This window comes from Pleurodeles waltl, chromosome 1_2 (assembly GCF_031143425.1).
Source record: "Pleurodeles waltl isolate 20211129_DDA chromosome 1_2, aPleWal1.hap1.20221129, whole genome shotgun sequence".
Classification (NCBI taxonomy): domain Eukaryota; kingdom Metazoa; phylum Chordata; class Amphibia; order Caudata; family Salamandridae; genus Pleurodeles; species Pleurodeles waltl.
This window is the reverse complement of record NC_090437.1, coordinates 1,169,095,644-1,169,118,202: the sequence shown is the minus strand read 5'-3', so window position 1 is coordinate 1,169,118,202 and position 22,559 is coordinate 1,169,095,644. Positions and strand designations below refer to the sequence as shown.

Genomic DNA, 22,559 nt, shown 5'->3' with positions numbered 1-22,559 from the left:
GTGAAAGGTGGTGCTGATGAAGCAAGATGGGATGATGGAGATGGAGATGGACGAGGTGGGGAGAGAGAAAAGGCAATAAACGTCTAACGAACTGCACATGACTGAAGTCCAATACTCCTTCCTCAAGCCTCCATAATATTTAATTCACAGTCTCACAACTGAAACATTTACAATATCAATTTACAACAAAATCATTGTTGCTACTTGAAGGGAAATGCCTTCCTTGGCATGGTCACCCCCTAACTCTTTGCCTTTTGTTGATGCCAGTTATGATTTTAAGTGTGCTGGGACCCTGCTAACCAGGCCCCAGCACCAGTGTTCTTTCCCTAAACTGTACCTTTGTTCCCACAATTGGCACAGCCCTGGCACACTGATAAGTCCCTTGTAAACGGTACCCCTCGTACCAAGGGCCCTGTGGCCAGGGAAAGTCTCTAAGGGCTGCAGCATGTATTATGCCACCTGGGGGACCCCTCACTCAGCACATGCACACTGCCTCACAGCTTGTGTCTGCTGGTGGGGAGAAAAAGACTAAGTCGACATGGCACTCCCCTCAGGGTGCCATGCCCACCTCTCACTGCCTGTGGCATAGGCCCGAAGCCCTAAGGCAGGGTGCACTATACCACAGGTGAGGGTATAGTTGCATGAGCACTATGCCCCTACAGTGTAAGCAAAACCTTAGACATTGTAAGTGCAGGGTAGTCATAAAGAGTATATGGTCTGGGAGTCTGTCAATTATGAACTTCACCGTTCCATAATGGCTACACTGAAATCTGGGAAGTTTGGTATCAAAATTCTCAGCACAATAAATACACAGTGATGCCAGTGTGGGATTTATAGTAAAATACACCCAGAGGGCATCTTAGAGATCCCCCCTGTATACCAGTCCAAATGCTAGTGTTAGGCTGATAAGTTTCTGCCAGCCTGCCACAACCAGACGAGTTTCTGTCCACATGGGGAGAGTGCCTTTGTCACTCTGTGACCAGGAACAGAGCCTGTACTGGGTGGAGGTGCTTCTCACCTCCCCCTGCAGGAACTGTAACACCACCCCAGGGCATCCCAGCTAGTGGAGATGCCCGCCCCTCCGGCCACAGCCCCGACTTTTGGTGGCAAGGCCGGAGGAGATAATGAGAAAAACAAGGAGGAGTCACCTACCAGTCAGGACAGCCCCTAAAGTGCCCTGAGCTGAGGTGACCCCTGCCTTTCGAAATCCTCCATCTTGAGTTTGGAGGATTCCCCCAATAGGAATAGGGATGTGGCCCCTCCCCTCTGGGAGGAGGCACAGAGAGGGTGTAGCCACCCTCAAGGGCAGTAGCCATTGGCTACTGCCCCCCTGACCTAAACACACCCCTAGATTTAGTATTTAGGGGCTACCCTGAACCCAGGAAATCAGATTCCTGCAACCTGAGGAAAGAAGAAGGACTGCTGACCTGAAAGCCCTGCAGAGAAGACAGACACCAACTGACTGGGCCCCAGCCCTACCGGCCTATCTCAATGAACGTGCACAGTGACGCAGACAGGACCAGCGACGTCTGAGGACTCAGAGGACTGCCCTGCACCTAAAGGACAAAGAAACTCCCAAGAACAGTGGCACTGTTCAGAAACTGCAACAACTTTGCAACTTTAAAGCAACTTTTAAAGAGACTCTTTCTTCCCGCCGGAAGCGTGAGACTTCACACTCTGCACCCGACTCCCCCGGCTCGAGTTCAGGAGAACCAACACTGCAGAGAGGACTACCAGGCGACTCCAACGACGTGGACACCGTGAGTCGACCTCCCTGCACCCCCACAGTGACACCTGCAGAGAGGATCCAGAGGCTCCCCCTGATCGCAACTGCCTGGTAACAAAGGAACCCAACGCCTGGACCAAGCACTGCACCTGCAGCCCCCAGGACCGAGAGGAACCACCTACTAATGCAGGAGTGACCAGCAGGCGGCCCTCATCTTAGCCCAGTCGGTGGCTGGCCCGAGAAGCCCCCCTGTGCCCTGCCTGCATTGCGTAAGTGACCCCACGGGTCCCTCGATTGCCTTCAATAGCAAACCTGACTCTTCCTTTGTACACTGCACCCGGCCACCCCTGTGCCGCTGAGGGTGTATTTTATGTGCTTGTGTGTGTGTGTGTCCCAGTGCTCTACAAAATCCCCTGGTCTGCTCCCCAAGGACGCAGGTACTTATCTGCTAGCAGACTGGAACCGGAGCACCCCTGTTCTTCATAGGCACCTGTTTGTTTTGGGCCCATCTTTGACCTCTGCACCTGACCGGCCCTGTGTTGCTGGTGCGGTGACTTTGGGGATGCCTTGAACCCCCAACAGTGGGCTGCCTATGCCCAGGAGACCAACTGTGTAGTGTTTTACTTACCTGAGAAACCTAACCAAACTTACCTCCCCAGGAACTGTTGATTTCTGCACTGTCCACTTTTAAAATAGCTTATTGCCATTTTAACCAAGTCTGTGTGTACTACTGTTTTAAATCGAAGTTCTATACTTACCTGTGTGAAGTACCTTGCATGTTATGTACTTACCTAAAATCTTGAATCTTGTGGTTCTGAAATAAATTAAGAAAGTATATTTTTCTATATAAAAACTATTGGCCTGGAGTTAAGTCTTTGAGTGTGTGTTCCTCATGTATTGCCTGTGTGTATACAACAAATGCTGAACACTACCCTCTGATAAGCCTCCTGCTCGACCACACTACCACAAAATAGAGCATTAGTATTATATAATTTTACCACTATCAACCTCTAAGGGAAACCCTTGGACACTCTGCGCACTATCTCTCACTTTGAGACAGTATATGCAGAGCCAACTTCCTACACTACTCATTTATCTTAAACAGCTAATAACCACTGACAGTCCATAGTCCTGTTTGGTGTTAGGTGTACATCAGTTGAATTATACATCTGGATGCAGTAATAAAAAAAAGCTCTTAGAAGCCCTTTTATATCAGTTGAGCTCACTCGGTCATCCATACTTTTTACGCCCCACCACTTTCAAATGTCACCATCCACCACTGATTATGTATATTTATAAATATTATCATATAAATACTACGGATTAAATTTAACATTATGTCCATTCTTTTCCTTAGTCATTATTTTCTTAGCAATAATCAAGTTTTTTTTTTTTATAATTTCTGCTGAACTGTCAGAATATCTGAAACTACTCTATTATCTTCCCAATAATCATATTTCTGTTGACCGTTTTCAAAAGTACTCTTCAACACTTATGAATAAATCAGTAAAGCTCATACCGTGACTATTTCCTGAGAGCGTCTAATGAAGGGCTATAAAATAAAGAAAGCAAATATCCCTTTCTTTTAATGCTGATTTTATGCATGTGCTAAACTACTAATGAAATTAAAAAGCATTAAAGATTACAATTTCTATGAACTACACAATGGTTGAAATGCAGTCATCAATATGTAATAGAGAATTTTTTTTGTGGTCTCAGATAGCACAAGACAAATGTCTTCCTTATTCATAAATAATTAGTGTACGTAAAGGAATTATTGGAGAGGTGCCTAAACATTAAACAGGACTTGCTAGAGTTACACTGGGGGTATTGGCAAGTTCGTTAAAGAGGTGGAGTGAGAGACTATACAGTTCAATGTGGTAACTGCAGGCGATTCACGTAGCCAACAATACTATTTATCCCATTACAAAGTAGAAGTTGTGATGTTTAACAGTACGATATAAAGGCAAGGACCCAGAAGCGCTCGTAGATCAGCTGGGGCAGAAGGAGTGGATGCATTATTGCCGACCGAAAGGTGTATCATCAGTAGGGCATATTTTGGCACTACACGAGGCAGAGTCGGATCACATTTAGGACATTGGTTTATTGTTGGGAGGCACTAATGGTGTTGCTGTTAAACGGTGCAGATATGATTTTATTACTGTGCCCAAATATATAATGAGCATTTCCTAAGGTTGCTGATGCACAAAACACAAAGGCTGGAAGCAACGAGGAAAAAAAAAAAATCGCCAAAAATAAAGTTTACATACACCAGTATCAAAACCCAAACCAAAATAAATACAAAGAAATAAATTTTTGAGGGTTGACATCTGTTCAGTTTTTTTTTAAAAAATGTAGTTAAGAAACTGACCAGTAAGTACTCCTTCATACTTTAACCTGCAGGAGCACAGTATCAAACATTGTTATTTGTGCAGTGTTACACATAGAGAAAGACTATACTTTAAGCAAAAAGTAAATCTTTTAAAACAAGAGTCACATTAAGTCTTTAAACTTATGTAAAATGTGAAATCTTACATTGTATCCCAGTTGGGTAATATGTCATTGTTCCATGTCAATGCAGCATTCCCAATACTTTCTTCCAGTTTACATCTCTCTTCAAGTAGTTTTTTCCTCCTCTGAGCTTCTTTTTGTTCTGCCACAATGAAGGACATTTGTTCAACATTGTAAATGCCACAGTACTACTACCCTACATTATAAAGACTGTAATACACATTAATTGTATTAGTATCCTGACTAAGAAGCAACAGAATACATTTTATGCCAGACCTTTGCACCCAGGGCATGCAACAACAACATTTCTCCAGTTCTTATTTTAGGTAAGCGTAGCCCCACTGAATTTTTTTTTTTTTTTCCTCTTCTCTGCGTTCATGGTTGTGAGGAAAGCATTTTATTATGGTTGTGCCACCTCACTGTGCAATAAAGGCACAGTTCCGTATCGGGTCCAATCAGGTCATTTGTAAAAACCCTGGCTCAGTCCTGGGTAACTGTGGCTCCGAGCAGTGAGAATTTATAAAAGGACAAGTGTAAAGCATTAAAAAGTATAAAACAGTTTAAAAACAATAAAAACCTGACTTATAAAAATAGGCTCTTTACTACAACAACACTTCAATGACGAAAATTCACCGGAAGGTTCTAGACATATGACATTTTACAGAAATAAAATCCTTGATTTTCACTGAATCAAATAACTATTTGTAATTTACTGTAACTTGAGGTTTAGGTTAACTTGATAAAGACTACAGTGGCACTCTCGCAGGGACCAATTCAAACAGGAAGCCAGTCACTGAGACCACTCAGGTCCAACTGAAGTTACCTCGCAGTCAAAGCAGTCTTCAATCCACTTCCGAGTCCTATGGGTGAACCTCCATAGAAGTCAATGTAGTGGTCCTGATGCAAGGGCTGCAGTATACTGAAGATACTCAAGAATGCGGAGGATGCTGTGCCGGTGTCTGGCTCTTCCTATGGCACCCCATGGTCCATAAATAAAGATGGGCAACATTGGCCTCAGGGGCTGATGTTCTAAGAAGCATGCACAAAACCAGTTGTCACTAGTCTACTTGTCTCTGGGTACAACAAAACCAGTGGTTCCCTTTAACTTGCAGTAACCTCCGTTCTGGGTGACCAAACTCCTCTCAGGTGACTATCCCGGGTCCAGCAGACTCTGGTGCAACTTTTAGGGTTGAGTCTCAGTCTCCCAGGCGGCGCTTCAGCATCCAGCAGCAGTCAGACTCCTTGGCGTTGGGCTCTCAAGGGTGCAGGTTTCTCAACTTTTATGGCCTTGTGGCTGTAACAGGGAGTCAAGCCAACTGACTCTTACGTCACCTTCTCTGTCTGAGATTCGGGGATGACTTTTCCATGAGCAGGACATCACAGGTACACTCCTGATAAACCACAAGCACAGTCCTGGGACACCACAAGCACGGTCCTTTCTTTGCTAGCCCAAGGCACAACAGGTGCAATACAGCCTTCGGTGCAGCCTCTCTTAGCTGGGTTCAGTGAACCGCAGGACAGTCCTGTCCTCTCTCCAGTCCAGACAGGAACTACTTGGCTTGTGGTGACACTTTTATGCGCACCACAAGCTAAGAAGGATGTGGTGACTAACTGGCCAGTTGTCTACCAGGTCCCCTCCCACCTGACGATTTCCTGTGAAGTGAGGAATCTAGCTAGCCTAGAATGAACTATTTTCCCCACTCCCAACATGGCAGAACCCTCTCAGTCTGTGGAGGTCTCTAGCCGAACCAAGAGGTGTGGCTATCTGGGTTGAAAAACAAGTTTGACAAAAACTCCTCCCGCCAGGCCCGAGATTCCAGTCTGTCTGGTAAAACAAAAAGGCAGCCCCTTCAGTATGTGACTGCCCTTCAAAGGTGGCTTCCCCTATGAAACTCACCTTCTGGGCTCACACCCACTCTGGCCATCTTGCCAGGTGGTGGTCACACCTCTTCCAAGGGAAGGTGCTTTTTTCCTCTTCCTGAGAGTTGTTCTCACCTCTCCACAGGAGGGCAGAAGGCTGTCGTGATGACAGCAGCTTGTGTGCAACCATAAACAGCTATTCTAACTTGGAGCAACAAAGTGGCAGCTTTCTAAAGTTGTCATTAGTGTAAAAACTACATTAACTTCAACTTGGGCAACAAGTCAGGTTTATTGCAATGATTTGTTTGATACCTTGAAGTATCATATTTAAATAGTACCATTTGGAAGTTACCACTGCTGAATTTTCAGTGTGTAACTCACCAGACAGGGTACTAGCCTTCCTCCAGTAAAATTGAAAATGCAGGGTTTAAACTCTCAGGACATGTACAGTTAATAAAACATGTTTTCTTTCTAATGGAATGCACCCTGCCTTTGCAGCTCAGTAGGCCTACGCAGGGGTGACTTATAAGTATTAAAAAGGACTGTCCAGGCTTTGTTTGTTTAAATTGCTCATCGAGTTAACAGTTTAAAAACAGCTCTACCAGTCTGCAGTGGCAGACTGGGAGACATGCTTTACTTTGTCACACTCATGTGGCACAATCAAGGCTTTGTTACATGAGGGACACTTAACCTATATGTCCTGGGTAACCTTGATGCCATACACTAGAAAAATGTAAAAAGTGAACTTATGCCAATTGGGGGTAAACCTATTAAATATACTTTTAAGGGTTAGAGCACATGCACTGAGGTATGGACAGCAGGAACTTGTGCACTAGTCCCATCACATCAGTACCTAATAAGCAAAATGTGGGGGTGGACCTGCAAAAAGCCAATGTCTCACTAAGTGTTAATCGAGAAATATGCTACTTAACTTGCGCTAGATGTATATTCTCCTGTGAGACTTCAGTAAGAGAGCAATATGCATATCTATTATGATCTCTTTTCAAGAGAGTGAAAATACAAGAAGTCTCCAGGGTGACTGGATACCACAGAAAATGGTAGCAACTTAATTATCCTGAGTAAACCTAACATGTCATTTAATGTTGGTCTCAAACCATTGCTTGATTTAGAGACTAATCCATCATCAAGTATTCTACTATGTTTCCAATCATCCATTCTCCACACAAACCTAAAAAGCCTGGATGATCAGGGTACAAACCGGCTCTCCAAATATAGCGGAGGAGATACTTTCTTTAATGACATTTACCTAAACAGACCAATATCTAGGAATGTATAATGGTAACCACAGTACCATGACGAGTGTGCTTACTCACATACCATTCAAACCTACCATTCAGAAGGGATTATATATGCAGGTAAGTTGTAGTTGTCATTACAAAACAAACACTGATATTCATGTTATGGTAGGGTAAACTTGTATGTTTGCAGTGAAGAGCATGCTCCACCCTGTGCCCAGATCTGCGGACATTCATCAGCAATGTCTAAATGAGAAAACCTGAGGAGACCAGGTTTTGGAAATGGCGCTTTTTGCAGGATCATCCCTAGAATTTTTGCCTCCTTCCTCCTATTTTTTTCTGACCAGTTTTTGTTGGCGTTAGGGCTCTGGGCACTTTACCACTGCTAATCAGTGCTAAAGTGCATATGTTCTCTCTCTGTAAATTGTATTGTTTATTGGTTATCCATGATTGGCATATTTGATTTCCTAGTACAGTGCACTAGAGGTGCCAGGGCCTGCAAATCAAATGCTACTAGTGGACCTGCAGTACTGGTTGTGCCACCCACATTAGTAGCCTTGTAACCATGGCTCAGACCTGCTACTACAGTGTCTGTGTGTGCAGTTTTAAACTGCAAATTGGACTTGGCAGGTGTCCCCACTTGCCAAGCCTAAACCTTCCCCTTTTTCTACATGTAAGGCACTCCTAAGGTAGGCCCTAGGTAGCACCATGGGCAGGGTGCAGTGTATTTAGTAGGTAGGACATATACTGGTGTGTTTTACATGTGCTAACAGTGAAATTTTGCCAAATTCAGTTTTCGCTATTGCAAGGCCTATCCCTCTCATAGGTTAACATGGTGGCTGCCTTTAAATATTATTTAGGTGCAGATTCCATTTGAGAGCAGATTGAAATATGCAGTTTGGGGCCTCTGAACTCACAATTTAAAAATACATCTTTTGGTACAGTTGGTTTTCAGATTGTTAGTTTGAAAATGCCACTTTTAGAAAGTAGGCATTTTTTTGCTTAAACTATTCTGTGACTCTGCCTCTTTGTGGATTGTCTCGGAGTCAGTTTGACGGTTGGGCTGTTTTGCCCCTCTCTATAGACAGTGACACAAAGGGGGTGGGGTATAGCCTGCATATCGTGATAAGCCATCTGAGCTAGAGGGGAGGGAGGAGTGGTCATTCACACCTCAAAGGACTGTGCCTGCCCTCACACAATACAGTCTCCAACCCCCTGGTGTGTGTCTGGGCCCTGGCCTAGACAACAAAGGATCTTGCAAACACTTGAGACTTCGCTTTGAAGTTTGCCAACTTCAAAGGCAGAACAGGGTATAAGAAGAAGACCCAAACCCCCAACTTTTAAAATATTTCTGGAAAAAAGAGGAACCTCTGACAAGAAGAGCTGGAGGAGGAGGAGTACTGTCCCTTTGCTGTATTGCTTTGCTGGACTGTCCTGCAGTTGCTGCTTCTGCTTGAAAAGAGTGCCAAGGGTGAACTTTGCTGTGTGTTCTGCTTGAGAAAGTTCTCCAAGGGCCTGGAGTAGAGCTTGCCTCATGTTGGAAGTCTTAGGGACAACAAAGACTTCAGTTTCTTCGACCTGCAGCACTGGGAACTGTGTGTTTTGTGCTGCAACAGAAGAAAAACCACTGCAACGCTGCTGGCCTGCACTGTGACCTGCCAATGATGCACGGAGTCGCATTGCCACGCTTCGCACCGTGACCCTGGTCTCACCGACACAGTCATCAGACTACTTCACTGAGCCGCTGTTCCCACAGCGATCTGTGGGCCCCACAATCTGGCATTGCTTTACTCACACTGCAGCCTGGGCATCCCCAACGCCGCCGCTCCTGCCGACATCTATGCCACTGCCTGCACCGTGGCCTGTGGACACTGTTCGTGAGGAGCATGAAGCACCGCCCCTTCCCGCACCTTAGCCACGGTCCACCAACGCCAACACCATCGACTCCAGTGTTGTCACCAGGCATCCCTGCCTTTACCGTGGCCACCGCTCGTGAGGGTCTCGAAGCACCATCCCGTCCCGCACCGCTGGCTTGGACCTACCGACAACAGCGCTTCAGCAACAACGACACCAATACCTTCACCGTGACCTGTGGGCCCCGCACGTCGCACCGTCCCGCTTCGCACTGCAGCCCTGATGCCCACCACGCCAGCACTCCTGACTCCATCAGCCCGGAGTTCGATCTGCAACGCATACGAGTTCAAGGACCAGACGACTCCGGAACCGACGCCGCAACACCAGTGACGCCATGATCCGGAGCTCACCGCGAGGATCACAACGGCCTGCAATTCCGAGGGTACTGTTTATGGTTCTCCCCGACACCATAGATGGCCCGCAATGCTGTGGCCGGCGTGAACTGTTACTTTTGTTGATCACAACGCTGTGATAGCCCAGGTGGAGCTATCAACTTCAAGGAAGTGTATTTTTGAGTATACCTTGCAAATTTCATATCTTTAAAACTGTATGTTGGGTTTTTATCATTTTGGTCTTGTTTTACACAGGTAAATATTAACTACTTTTCTAAAATAGCTGATGTGGTGTCCTTTTGTAGTGTTTTCACTTATTACTGTGTGTTATGTGCAAATGCTTGACACATTGCTTCTGAGATTAGCCTGACTGCTCGTGCCGAACTACTAAGGGGGAGAGCAGGGGTTATCTGAGTGGGTATCTCCCTTATCCTGATTAGAGTGAAGGTCCCTACTTGGACAGGGTTCAAACCAACTGCCAACTAGAGACCCCATTTGTAACACCAGGTGCTAGACCTTCACAGTGAGAGAAATTGGATTGTGATGTATAATCAGACCCCGGTTGTCGGTGGAGAAAATGCTGGCATGAGCCAAGTGGAATCTAAAGTACAATTGATAGATATTGGAAGCCTGTGAAACAATACTGTCTCTGCCCAACTAGAGTGATGAGAATAATCCAAATGGTTCTTTCTGATAGTCTGTAAGATCAGGGGAGGCGGAGGGAGAGGGATGTTACCATGCACACAAAAATTGCACTCCTCCTTGACCCTGGAAAAAAACCTTGAATAAAAGTCCTCGTCTTGCTGTGAACTGGGTATGAGTAACACTGTGCCTTTCAGCCACTGAGAATAGCTTTTGGTATGACAGAACCTGAGGTTTTGATGGTCCTATCCCACAGCAAGAGGTCTCTAAACAAATTTCAGTGTGTGTGCCAGCTGGTTATGATCTAGGATCCACCACTGTGATGTCATTATCTGCCATTGCCGAAGGTACAAAAGAACTCTCACCCTACTAGACACTACAATAAGGTGACTGGAAAAACAGCATCTGGCATAGGAGAGAAGTTTATTTTTCTTTGTATTACACTGTGATGTGGACTGAAAGCCTCCTTTGCACTGAGAAGGTTGTCCAGAATAGAAGACATCTCTGCAGAGATCTGGAATATCCCTGTGAATAAGAGGACTGTGGGATGAGGGGCTGCTGCTGTGCATGATATTAGTATGACTGGTAACCCCATACGATGGCTGATAACAATGGTCTCAGCCTCAAGATGTTTTATGCATTCAATCTACTCAGGAATTATGGCCAGTACATAAGGTACTGGAGACAAAGACTGTGGTGGTGAAGGCTGGTGCAGGACTGCGAAGGTTTCAGTAATATAGAGCAAAAATTAGCATCATCAGTAACATGTCTCTGATAAGGTCAAGCAGGACCTGTACAAAAGAAGCCTCTTTTTAAATACCCCTGAGTGTCAAAGTAGGGTTGTGAACGCTGAACCATCATAGCTGCTGTGCTGATATTCTTCTTCCTGAAACTAGAGGTAATGAGAACCCCAGACCGTTAGTTTTTGTTACCCTGTTCTTGGCAAGGAGTTTGGTATTGAACATTATTATCTTGTAGGCATTTTACTAATTTAACCTGAAATGTAGGCTGCCCTGTAAGTGCCTGTTTCACCTACATCCCTTTCTGCTTTGTATTCACTGTTGAAGGTCTGCAATACTTTGCTTGGTATGTCTTGAGCAGAATAAGGAACAAAGGGACAGATGTATCAAACATTTTTGCGATTGCAAACAGCCCAACGGGTCGTTTGTAATTGCAAAAATTAATTTTGGTATGTATCAAGTCCAATTTGCAACTACATACCAATTCAGTATTAGGAAGGGGACCCCTTCCACTTTGTGAATGCATGCGAAAACATTTTAAGAGCAGGCAGTGGTCCCACGGACCACTGCCTGCTCTTAAACAAAAGAAAACTTTTCATTTTTCTTTTTTAAATGCTTTATTTAAAAGCAATCACAGACATGGTGGTCTGCTGAGCCCAGCAGGCCACCATCCCTGTGATTGTAGCCATTTGCAATGGGTCGCAAATTGCGACCTACCTCATGAATATTAATGAGGTAGGTCCATTTGCGAGCCCTTGCGAATCGCTATATGAAACTCCAGGAGTTTCCTACATTCCAATAGTGATTACTTAATTGTGGTCGGAAAAAAATAAAAAAAATCAACAACAAAAATCACAATTTGGTAATCGCTATTTCAATTAATGATACATCTGATCCATAGTGATCCTCTTGAAAGAATCAGTCTCCTGTGTAGGAGGTTAAGACAAGCTTTGAGTTGTCAATGAGATGGGTGTTGACTATGTCGTTGTATATGAGCATGCACCGCTGAAACATTCTTTGACAAGGTTTGGTTTGAAGAGGTGGCCACTGATCAAGCAACTGTCAACAAAGTATTTCTTGAGAGGAAGAAGGTAGAGATTGTGATGACAGTTACGTGGGTGCCAGTGAGGGCATGGATGATGGTGTCAAAGAAGGCTTGCTCTTTGACAGAAAGAGATTTAAAGTCATTTTGACAGGAGATTCACAAATTATCCTTTGTGGTCTACAGAACACTCCTGCTTTTTCTTCATTTTAGCAGGTGGGTCAAGGGAGGTGGAAGACAGGGCTTCTGCAGAAGCCACTTTTTCTGGCACTTAGCTTCTAAGAGTCAAATTATTTTCTTTTCTATGACTCCACAGGAGATGCAGCAGGAAGGGGCCACTTCTTTACACCCGGTCCTGTAGGATGGGGCATCCTTACTGGTTGACCTTTCAGTGACTCACAGGAAGTGCCTCTCCTTAACTTTCAAAGACTTTGGTGAATAGGTGTTGAAGGTTTTGCAATCTCTTGGTTTGCGAATGCGACAGAAGCAATAGATACATTCTTTGTGCGTCTCTTCATAACAGATCATTCTAAGCCCTCATGAACACAGGGCCTGAATGAGCATTTCCCTATATTAGAGGATTCAACCGCATCCACCATTAGGATCAAAACTCCAAAAACAACACTCCCCAATTGAAGAGGCTTTCAAGCATGTATAGTGTAAGTAACAGCAAGGAAAAAAATTTAAGGAAATATAGGCAAACCAAGCACATAGTTGGAAAGCAAAGCCAAGATTTCAAGGAACAGACTCGAACATACAAATTTAACCTATTGCAGCCTTTTAAAGGGCCAAGATTTCAAGGGCAGGTTAGAACAAACTCACCTTATCGTTAAAAACACCTAAACTTTCAACAGCCTTTCAGGCCTGAAAATACTGTTTTACTTCCATTGTAAATTGAATTCAACGGATTAAAGACATCACTTTAAAAAATAGATTCATAATTTTGAAATACGTTGTTTAAAAAAGAAGCTAAAGCACATTGATCCAGATTTCCTATGCTTCATGTAAGGTAACGCTGCATTGTATGAAGGACCAAAAATGACAGCACTAGATTTAGTAAGAGTGATCGCCAATGTCATTGGTGGTGCTTGTGCTAAATATGGCTGGTCTATGTCACGCAGAGTCTTGCGTTATAGCACTAAGTACACCCTGCACTGTCTAGCTTTGGATTTGTACTGGAGGCACACACTTCAGAACAAATTCCTTTGTCTACATACCAGCACAGGGATCAGGCATGTAAATCCGTGCTTTAGGCTACAACACACGTTACATGTAAGTGTATCATGATTTAGACCCCTTGTTTGTCCTTGCTTTTCTGAAAGATTTGGGGAAAAAACATATGACGCTACTTTCATAAATCTGACCTTGAAACCAATATATGCAAGGCTTTGTGCCTGGCAAGTCACAGGCAGGCCCCCTTGCATTCAATATCGGGGATGGTGCAAATGGGTTTGGCATGCATGATCGAAACTGCATAAAATGTGCAAGTATGATGCACTGAAATTTGAGCCTATGAACCTGCCAGTAAGGTAAACTGGGGAGGGAAGTAAGGTAATGCCGCCTAGTTATGTGCTGCTATATTTCATCCAGTATATTACCTCTCTTCTTTTGAACTGCCCAAGCATCATTGAGAAAGGCAGGTACTCTTGTTGTAACGTCATAATTTTGGTCTTCCACAGGGAAAACTACGCCATCTGCCCTAAGCATGCTACTTTCAATCATAACTCTCTTTAGCCACGTCATACCGTTGTGGTTTCTAGTAGTAAGTAGTAGAATATGTCTTTCTATAAAGGTATTATCCAGAAAATGATTTGACATCACTTCCTCAGGATGCTTCAATCTCTTTGGTATAGTGATTTGGCATAGTGATTTCCACGCCTTCACCTATACACGTTGTCCTGTTGATTTGGATTCATCACTCTTCATATCTGCCAAACTGCCAAAGACATCAGTAGACTGCCTTTTCAGCTAGTCCCAATAATTCTATTCATTCCGTACACTTAAATTCCTTTCAGTCAAGTAGGCCATCTTTAAAAGTATTTTTCACCTCCTATACTTTGTGCGAGATGAGGTTGGATGTGCAGCTCCTATATGTACCTTCTCCTCGCCCCTTTTCATCGTGATTGCCTGCGCCTGTTCTCCACTAGAGTGGCTTATGGCTCTTGCCTCATCCATTAAGTGGCTATATTGCTCCAGTGCCAATTTGCATTAGAGACACTTCAAGACATTTTGAATATAAAGTTGTAAATCTTTAGCCTTTTAGCATTGTTGGAGGCTTCATTTGATTGCAAAATAGTCCTGTGAGACCACTTTAAACATCTTAACGTATTAGCTGTGGGCTTGAGAAAGACAACGCAGACTTTTCACCATTGGACTCCAGAGGACCGTTATTATGTCCCATTATTAGAAATGAGGGTAAACCCTTGATTTTTCCATGCTATAATGATGGACTCTTTAGCCAGATCAAAAATCGTTCTATTTTATGTTATGTGTGTTTCTAAAGTGTACTTTCACCCGCAGGGGTATCCTGGCGTACAGCAGGTGTGTGAGCCTAGCCCTGCCCATGGTAGGTTGGTTAATTAGTTTAACATAAGAACATAAATACCAATCTACATCTACAATTACTCTTTATATAGCAAGGATTAATTAAGAACTTAATTTTGAGTAAATAAAATAAAGTCACAATGTAAATGAATACAGTGAAATATTAATTTCAAAGATATGTGTTCAATAAGCTAAGCAGACAAATTCTAAAATTGGGTTTAGCCAAATGGTTTTCTCCAATTTCTATAGCAATATGGTGCTAAAAAGGGTATGTGTACCTCTTTTCTTGGCTTGAGCCACCATTTCTTCGTATTCTTGTCTGTGTTTTTGTGACTCCTCCGCTGGCTTTGCTGGAAGGTTACTGTACAAAGACAAAAAGTAAATACATTACAAAGATAGTTATTTGTATGTTAAGAGAAGCTCCATGATGCATCACAATTGCTATATAGGGACATGATTGTTAATTACAATAGTTAAAACCTTGGAATCTGAAGATGTGTTTAGCCCAGCGTTGTATTCTGAGGGAAAATGCTGAGTGATGCCTACATATTTGAGATTCAGATCCAATATCGACTGAAGTAAAATGGTTTGATAAGCAAAACGCCAAATGCTGGAATCCGCTGTGATCAGCAGTCAGAAGTTTGAATCCTGGGAAGGCTAACTCAGCTTTCTATCTTTTCGAAGTGAGAAAAGGGAGTACCATTAAAATGGGTAATAATAATATCCATTAGTTACTGTTATTAGGTATGCGGTACAAAGAGGTATGTGAAGCAATCTAATGCTTTGAGGAAATGGGTACCAGCCTCCAAAGTAATTAATAGAGCTGGTTACAAAAAAGTGTCTCACAGAGCAGCCATAGCATGATCTTAAAAATAGTGATTTGTCACATAACAGGCCATAATCTGCCTAGATATCTTTTTAGAAACAGCATTCCAATTGGCACAGGAACCCAACACCTAACTAACTGTCCAGTTATCATGACGTTCTATCAATGTATCATCTACACACACCGTTTGTTATAGGTCTATTTGAATTAAGTTATTCATTTTTCTAGCATCCTACCTAATGGAAGTTAGTTTCGTACAGTTACCACACTTTTAGATGAGTAATTACCCACCTAACTCATTATCCTCAAAATACAAATCCCACATGGCCCATAACTTATGCTCTAAAAACACAGCTTTGTCGCAGTATTTATCTTTATTGGCTGTATACAAGCCTCAGAAGTATCTAAAAGGTCCATTATACCTAATAGATTTCCATCAGCAGTTTATAAGGAACCAAGTATCTTAATCATCTCTTTAAGGTATTTTTAAAGAATTTTATTGAGTTTCAAAGTGAAAAGTGCATAGCAATTACAATAGCATTATTGTAGCATGCATATAAAGAATAATGTACGGACTTGTCTCTACTGCTGTGATTACAGAATCATAGTAACAACAGGAGTTATTCAGTTCAGATCTAACAACCAAACATTGATAAACTGTCTTAACTAGTCATGCAGTAGTATCAACACACAAGGTATTCCTCCAGCATTAGGCATCTGTTAGAACAATTTCAATTCTCCTATCAGTATGAAGCATGTTGCTGCACACGTCGCAGAGACAATACAGTTGGCGGTAGAATGATATGTCTTTCGTGGAATGACACTGTATATGCATTGGGGGAGTGGTCCCTGTAGCTTACATGGGTGGGGATGGCAGACAGAGATAGCAAGCCCAGCTTTTCAGGGATCAGAGTGTGGTTGACATCATACATACAAAAAATAACTATTTGATTGAACACAGGTATGCGATGTGGAGGGCCTGCAATAGTGTTTCGCAATCACCTGCTATGGGAAGTAGGCACAAACCACAAACTTCCTCGCACCACAGTGCCACTGCCTGTGCTCTACCCCACTTTAGCATTGCCGTGCACCAATGCCTAACATCTGGCAATACCTGAGCTTTCCAATTCATGGCAAGGAGTCTGTGAACCATTAGTTCTGCCAAGTCAATAAAGCGATTCACAGCTATTGCAATCGAGCAGCAGGCGAGCATTTGAATAATCCTAGTAACAAGCTATCTATTGTACAGAAATTTGGACGACCAGTCACCTCCATCAGTGCTTCCGAAACAGCGATCACAACCCAGTGGCTGCTGGACAGCGCTAAAACATGTGTATCATGTCTGCCTCAGCACAGTGGCAACATGGGCAATTGGTGGCAGAGCCAAACATCTGGTGTAGCGTTTTAGGCGTGAGATATGCTCAGTGTAGAATGTTATGCTCCATGTATTGAAATTTGGCATTTCTAGACTGTTTTCTAGGGTATAAAATTGCTCAGTCCCACTTTTTTGCATATGTTCTCCCTATGTCTGCTTCCCAATCGGAGCGAACTTCTGCTAATGGGTCTCGTGTAGTGTATGTTTGGGCTCGGGCAAACCACATGATGCGTTTGCGGCCTCCGCCACGGATGTGCAGGCATGTGCAAGTGGATGCCGATTGGGTTCTTTATCTGTGATATGTCACAACCTGCCCAGTTCTGCCACTAGGTGACCATAAGCTAGAAAGTGACCTGCTGGTAGTCCGTTCTCGTCCTGTAAGCTACTGTAGGTCATGAGCAGTCCTTCCTGAAAGAAGGCTTCTACGGTATCTACTCCTTCAACCTCCCATGCTGCCATCCCGTCTCTCTCTATAATGTCAGTGAATGGGATAATAGAACATATGGGCATTTCAGGAGAATACGGAGCAACTTGCGGCATTAACCTGAGGCTGTGGTGGAAACTGGTTAAGGTGATCTTCAGTAGTCTACTGGGGTCTTGTGGAAGTTGTCCGTGCATGACAAAAGATTGGCGAATCACACTCCGTGCCTGCTCAGGGGTGGGCATTCTTAATTTCTCTGGAAGGCGTCCCGCAAGCCAGGGGCAGGACATTGTACTTGTGCTGCTAAGTAATAGTGGTCCAAATTTGGGGGTCCCAAGCACCCTTTATCCACGGGTAGCTGTAGCTTGGAAAGCGCCATTCGCCGTCTCCTCTTGTTCCATATAAAGTCACCCAGGGAGGAATGTGGCGTGCAAAATGTGGATCTGGGGATGTGTACCAGGAGATTTTGAAAGTAGTACAATAGGAGAGGGAACATCACCATGTTTTTTATAGGGACACCCTACCCTATACCGTAAGCGGTAACGTACTCCAAAAAGCCATCTGGGGGGCACAATGATGCAAGGGCTTTAGTGAGGTTTCAGTCTATCAGATCTTGTGCCTCATGGTATATGTGTATCCTTAAGTATCTAAATTTGTGCAGCTCTGCAAGAATGTGTTGTTAGTCCACTATGAACTGCTGTGGAGGAGAGTGTGGGTTAAGGGAATACAGGCAGGACTTTGTCCAATTTACTCTTAAGTCTGAGGCTTCCTGGAAGGCTTGTAATATGTTATAAATGTCAGTTATACCATCTCGAATATCACAGATGTAAATCAGAATGCCGTCTGCATATAACAAAGCGACATGCATCTCTTTGTTCAACTTGATGCCTAAGTTTTGGCTGCTCCAGCGGAGCCGCTGCACAGGTGGTTCCATCGCCAGGGCGAAAAGCAACAGGGACAGCAGACAACTTTGTCGCATGCACCTATTTACTAGAAAGGATTGCGATACACAGGGACTGATTTTAACTCTGGTGCTAATCGGATAAGTCTATACAGTCCGCCTGCGATACCCATCATAGTCAGTACCAAGAATAAATAACCTCAGTATATGGTATCAAAGGCTTTCTCCAAGTCCAGCACCATGAGTGCCGCAAATGGCCACTGAACAGAGTTCCATCACCCTATGTAGGTGGCGAATATCGAGTGGTGGACCATCCAGGTATGAAGTCATTTTCGTCAGTATGAACCATATGAAATCATTTTCGTCAGTATGGACCAATCGCAACATAAATTCATATAAACAACCTGCTATGACTTTACTTAGAATCTTGTAATCTGACCCCAGCATAGATAGTGGGTGATACGAGGTTAATTCTTGAGGGTCTATGCCAGGTTTGGGGAGGGCCACCAACAGGAATTCTCTTAATGAGGGCGGCCCTCCGTTAGAGCAGGCTGATATATCTCCAGCAGTTTGTGAGCCAGCAGAGATTCGTATGCCTTATAGAACTCGACTGGGAGCCCAATAAGTCCTGGGGTCTTCTGTATTGCAGTGCTAAGTGTACTGCTGCTCTTATCTCCTGTAAATCAACAGGTATGTTGATTTCCTCCCTAGCCCCGGGGTCCAGGGAGGGTAGATCAATCTCATTCAGAAAGTCATGGATGGCCTCCAGGCGACTCATAGGTGGCAGATTGTAGAGAGATGAGCAGTCATTGGTGAACACTATGTGTATGTCGTCTTGAACAATAACTACATGTATGGGGAACAGCTGTATCGCGACGATGGATAAAGGAGTTTGGGCACCTCATAGACGCCATACTAATAAACAACCTGCTTTATCCCCTTCTGCATGCATTTTCACCTGATATGCCCTGAAATCTGGGCAGCGTAGTTGCTCTTTAAGCTGTGCATGTCGGTTCACAGCTTCGGTTATGTCAGTCCGTGTTTGATCCATATGGGTCGCCCTCTCCAACGCTCCTAAGATCTGTTCAATGTGTACTAAGCCCTTCTGTAGGCTTGCTCTGGCTCCCACCATCGTTCATATGTAGTATCCCCTGAGCACTACTTACAGCGCCCCCCCAGTCTATGGATATATAGAAGGCCATGCCGCAGTTTTCCATAAAATAGTGTGACGTTTGGTGATCTAGTGGGGTCTCGAAAGGCTTGGTTTTCAATAAGCGTGGGCTGCAGGCACCAAGTAGGGACCGGGGGCATGTTGCTACCCACTCAAACTGTACCTGTAAGGGGCTGTGACCGGAAAATGTTTTCCCCAGGTATTCCATGTCCATTGTCTGCAGTCTTGTAATTGGGTTGCAGAGTGTCCAATCTCATCTGCAAATCATGTGGGGTCAAATAATAGGAGTATCTGTGGACAGTTGGGACGAGCAATCGCCAGCAGTCAATTAACAGCCAATGCGCAACCCACTGAGACAGGTGCCCCGAAGCCGTTACCATCGGGGAGGCTGGCAGTGGGGGATGGGAGTGGTCTAAGTCGGTGTCTTGCACACAACTGAAGTCTCCTCCGATTATCCACGGTATGTGTGCCCACTATGTGAGCACCTCTTAAAAGGTGGGACAAAAAGGCTGGTTGTGCTGTGGTAAGTGTGTATATACTCCCCAGTAGGATAGGCCTGCCATGTAATGGCCCACAACTAGTGCAATGCGGCCCTTAGGGTCTATCTCTACTGACACATGGCGAAAGTGGACTCCCACCCTGACACATGAGAGTTCCCCTAGCGAAGCCAAAGTAAGTAGTGCAGTAACATTGACCTTGCCAGGGTTTCTGTAACCTAGTGCCCTCGCCACCGTGATGTGTGTCTCCTGAAGTAACACTATCTGCGTTCCCCTCCTTTTAATGTACTGTTGCACCGCATGTTTGCTTGCGCACCATGCCCATCCCACGGACATTCCATGACAATATGTTAACTCTTACCATTATTTAGAACTGGCGTAAGACAAACACAGAAGCTAGTGGTAATGTGCGTGATCAATCCCACATACCAATTCTGGCATGGAGCAACTTGGGAGAAAACTAAACAGTATACTGTGCATGACTTCACAAACTGCAAAACACTCACCTCCCATCCCAGGGCCAGCGCATAAAGTAAGGTCACTCAAACAGTGAACAAACAATTCCATATGTTTGGTTCTCCTAACATTACGTAGTACGTACAATGCCCAGGGGCAGGGCAAAGGGGAAGCCAACCTCATAACAGCCTGGGTCAGTTTCAGCTGGCATCATGGCTCAATGATAGTATACTGGTGTGCGATACTCCTTTCTTCTCGATGTTTACCGGGAGCAAAACATTAATGAAGAGTATCAGCATCAAGCCCACTCCGAGCTCTCCTCTCTGTAGGCACCTTCAGGTTAAAAGATCATATCGGGTCTCTGACCATCCATCACATCCAGCTGTCTGCAGTCTGTGATCTTACCTAGAGGAGTATCGTCAAGGACTTTCTCCTTGAGGAATGAAGTGGCTCTGTGTCTGAGGTTCTAATTTCTGGACTCTGGACCAATTGAGGGCCTCGAGTTCATCCACAGTGCGCTTGCGGCAGACAAGGCATGCGTCTGATCTTCTCTTGCTTGTTCTGGGGTCGGTGCTCCCAGAGTTGAGGTGTCCAGGGTCTGCCAGGCCATATGCCTAGGTCAAAGCTTACGCTGTGCCAAGCATGATCACCGCAAAGGTGATGATGGAGCAGAGGATTCATAGCGGTGCTGCTCTGCCCAGTCCCATGCATCTGCTGGCTCTGTAAAGAAGTAGCCCCTGCCACCTACCATTACTTTAAGCTTAGCTAGGAAGAGCAATGATTAGGTCAGTCCGACCTGTCGCTTGACCCCTAAAAAGAAAGCTTTGCGGCGTTGCACAGATAATGTATAATCTGGGAAAATAAAGATACAAGCATTCTCATAGCACAGTGGAGCTCCTGTGCGTGACTCCTGTAGCAGGACCTCCTTGGCTCTAAAGTTATTAATTCGTGCCACCACAGATCTGGGAGGCGCCCTGTTGGTGGTCGCCACAACGGGACACGCTGGACGCATTCCACTATGAAATGTAGAGACAGTTTGTCTGGGGCTAACACCTGCACCAGCCACTTCTCAAAGAATGCTACAGGGTGCGCCCCTTCACTTTCTTCTGGAAAGCACACTATGGATAAATAATTGTGACAGGACCGTCTTTCGGAGCCTTGTGCCCTAGCCTCCAGCTCTTGAACCTTCGTGATGAGTGATCAAACTTGACATGCCAAGTCTGATACCGATGGCTGCAGTTCTAAATCACGCTTTAATTCTGTGTTACTTTCCTTGTTCTGTAATTTGCAACTCTACCCTCCAACCCCACCCTCCATTTCCCAAGCAGAGGGCTCAGGGAACACCTCTGAGTAGGACACGTCCTTAGTGAGTATAAGAATGTTTTCAGGTCTGATTCCTTATGATAAGATACTGCATCATACAAGTTTTTTTTTAATGTATTTTACTCTTGACAAGTGTCAACGTTCACTGGGCTAATACAGGAACACATTCAGGGTCGGTAATCTAGAAGGGCAGGTAGCCAGTAATCCATGAATAGTCAAATGGTCTTTACAGTCTGGCGATAGGGCACATGAAACTCTCCACTGCTAAAAGGTTGCACAGCCTCAATTAACAATGAGCTAAAGATAAAGCACATTTTCCTTCAAGTATGCCACTAGTGCAACCTTGGATGCTCCAGGCAGCTTCAAAGTACTATCCTACCTGCTTTCGTTTGATGGTTTAGTAGACAAGCTCTCAAACCTAGCAGTACTGATTATACTTCACAAGGAATCAAGAAGCCTCAAATATGTTTCAGCTTGTTCCAGTATGGCCTAATGTGGGGTAAGTCCCACTATATCTTATTTAGATCCCTCTATAGAGTATCCTAGGCCTTCTCCTTACTATCTCTTCCCAGTATTCCCGCTTATCGCATTTGTGCTGGGTATGACGATGGCCTTCTAGTACATTGCAGCATACTGTATAAAGCAGTGATGCAGCCTCTGGCCTTAATATCATTTCAATCTTGAATGGCTGCAAGTTTTAAACGGGGTGCATCACCCACTGGCATAGCTGGATGTAGTGGAAAATCTCTCTCTACATTTTGTGAAACTTATTTACAGGCCTGAAATGACAGGATTACCTGCCCCTCAAGCATGCCTGATATGGTGAGGTACTCTACCTACAGCCACTTCTCGAATGGGCCAGGGCACAGGGTCCGCATGATGTCTGGGCTAAAATGTATGAGGTGAAGGGAAGGTCACTATTGTGTTCCCCCAGGCTAGACCAACCCAAATTTCAAATGTGGTGCGGGTTGGGATGCTTAGGTAGGCATTTGGGGGCTTATCCGGTTCCGGCCTTAAGATAA

The 22,559-nt window shown here is 44.4% G+C and overlaps 1 protein-coding gene across 8 annotated transcripts in view; it reads right to left on the bottom strand.

The window, feature by feature from the left end:
* Positions 1-22,559, bottom strand: part of TBC1D14 (TBC1 domain family member 14) — a 490,570-nt gene that overhangs the window by 135,820 nt on the left and 332,191 nt on the right. For all 8 annotated transcript variants that reach the window (XM_069203187.1, XM_069203189.1, XM_069203206.1 and 5 more), the window contains 2 exons: positions 14,846-14,928; positions 4,262-4,379 (listed from right to left, as the gene is read on the bottom strand). In XM_069203187.1, coding sequence (XP_069059288.1) covers positions 4,262-4,379; positions 14,846-14,928 — 201 coding nt within the window. The remainder of the gene's footprint in view (positions 1-4,261; positions 4,380-14,845; positions 14,929-22,559) is intronic.